Source organism: Mandrillus leucophaeus, unplaced genomic scaffold (assembly GCF_000951045.1).
Source record: "Mandrillus leucophaeus isolate KB7577 unplaced genomic scaffold, Mleu.le_1.0 Scaffold230, whole genome shotgun sequence".
NCBI classification, from domain to species: domain Eukaryota; kingdom Metazoa; phylum Chordata; class Mammalia; order Primates; family Cercopithecidae; genus Mandrillus; species Mandrillus leucophaeus.
In genome coordinates this window covers 30116-32329 of record NW_012102366.1, presented here as the reverse complement: position 1 = coordinate 32329, position 2214 = coordinate 30116, and the positions used below count along the sequence as shown (strand labels likewise).

At 49.4% G+C, this 2214-nt stretch overlaps 1 protein-coding gene across 1 annotated transcript in view; it reads right to left on the bottom strand.

Moving 5' to 3' along the window:
* ADGRE2 (adhesion G protein-coupled receptor E2) overlaps positions 1–2214 on the bottom strand; it is a gene marked incomplete at its 5' end in the record, with an annotated part of 30718 nt that overhangs the window by 8470 nt on the left and 20034 nt on the right. The window contains 2 exons of the mRNA XM_011981808.1: positions 1405–1515; positions 1601–1769. Coding sequence (XP_011837198.1) covers positions 1405–1515; positions 1601–1769 — 280 coding nt within the window. The remainder of the gene's footprint in view (positions 1–1404; positions 1516–1600; positions 1770–2214) is intronic.

The window sequence follows — 2214 nt, the reverse complement described above, 5'->3', positions numbered from 1 at the left end:
CCTCGGCCTCCCAAAGTGCTGGCATTACAGGCTTGAGCCACTGTTCCTGGCTGATTTATGAAAAAGCGTTTAAACTGAGATATTTGCTATTGGTTAACGAGTCAAGGAGTTGCTCAAATGTGAACCCTCTTAGGGCATCACCCGCTGATTCCCAGGTTGCCCCGTGTGTTTTTAAAACTTCATGTATTTACTTCTATTATTAGTATTGTTTTTTAGAGAAGAGGTCTTGCTTTGTCATCCAGGCCGAAGTGCAGTGGCATAATCATAGCTCAGTGCAGCCTCAAACTCCTGGGCTCAAGTGATCCCCTCACCTCAGCTTCCTGAGGAGCGGGACTACAGGTGCACACCACCACCCTCAGCTAATTTTTAAATGCTTTATAGGGATGTGGTCTCACTGGGTTGCTCAGGCTGGTCTGGAACTCCTGTCCTCAAGCAGCTGTCCTGCCTCAGCCTCCTAAAGTGCTGGGATTATAGGCATGAGCCACCATCGCTGGCCCCATTACTGCTTTTCTTTCTGAGTTTTGCAGTGGGTAGAGGGTGCTGAGTAGAGGCACTGCCCACTACCCACTACTAAGTGGTAGTTGGTAGAGGCAGACTTGTTAAGAGAGCCTAAATCCCAGTTAACACCTATTTCTGTTTAATTCATAAATATGTACAGCGTTTCCTCCCATGCTTGCCTTTATGGGGTGGTGGTGCCAAGTGACTGTGAGATAGACTAGTATGTAGAGAAAAGGGGTAGGGTAAATGCTTCTGAGTAGAATGTGCATCACTGCTTCAGATCAATTCCTGCTCATTTAGTTAACCATGTATGGCACACAGTAGGTGTCCAATAGGAGTGTTTGTGTGTGAGAGTCAAGATAAGCACAGCTCCCTAAGGAGTAAGAGCCAAGGTTTTTTTTTTTTTTTTTTTTTTTTTTAAGTTTTGGGATAGGGTCTCACTCTGTTGCCTGGGCTGGAGTGCAGTGGCATGATCATGGCTCACTGCAGCCTCAACCTACTGGGCTCAAATGATTGTCCCACCTCAGCCTCCTGAGGAGTAGCTGGGATTACAGGTGCATGCCACCATGTCTGGCTAATTTTTATTTTTATTTTTTGTAGAGATGGGATCTTGCTATGTTGCCCAGGCTTGTCTTGAACTCCTGGCCTCAAGTGATCCTCTTGCCTAGGCCTCCCAAATGCTGGGATGACAGGCTATGACTGTAATCCCAACAGGCCTGGCTGATTAAAAAAAAAAATAAACATGTAAACTGAGATCATTGCTAATGGTTAATGAGTCAAGGCATACTCAGATGTGAGCCTGTCTAGGGCATCGCCTGCTGTATTCCTAGGTTTCCTTGTGTGATAGGCACATGCTCCTCAGGTGGGTCGGTTAGTGAAATGCTCTGGAGCAATGCGTCATCTTACCGTGCTGGGTTTGGGGGTGTCAGCCTTCGCACTGCTGGAGAGTGTGTGCATCTCAGACTCAGTTCTCAATTTCCTGAACCCTTTGGACCATTTCCTGTATTGCTCCCGGACCTGCAGAGGCAAAGCGTGCCCTGGGTCAGCTCATGGAAAGCAGTGAGAACAGGAAGAGTACTGGGTGGGAGCTGGGCAGTGGTACCTGCTGGCTGAGGAGGCAGTACACCAGGAAGATGAAGACGCCCTGCAGGCTGTTGATGATGGTGAAGAGGTAGGCCATGACCCGAGCAGCCGGACCCACCTGCAAGATGCCCAGACACCACGTGCAGCCCAGGATGAACAGCTGAATTGTCGCTTTAAATGCCAGCATCCTGCATTGAATAAGAAAGGAGGCTGGTGATGCACCCAGAGAAACAGAATCAAGGCTATTTCATCTGTGCCCATGGAGTCCTCTGCCCTCCCCTGTAGATGATTTCTCAGATTGGGCTGTGATCAGCTTAGATCTTTACTGTCAATGATAGCCCACAATAGAAATGCCACCTGGGGACGGGTGCGGTGGCTCACATCTGTAATCCCAGCACTTTGGGAGGCCGAGGCAGGCGGATCACCTGAGGTCAGGAGTTTGAGACCAGCCCAACCAACATGGTGAAACCCGGTCTTTGCTAAAAATAATACAAAAATTAGCCAGGCGTGGTGGAGGGCGCCTGTAATCCCAGCTACTCAGGAGGCTGAGGCAGTAGAATCGCTTGAACCCGGGAGGCGGAGGTTGCAGTGAGTCGAGATAGCGCCACTGCACTCCAGCCTGGGAGTGACAGA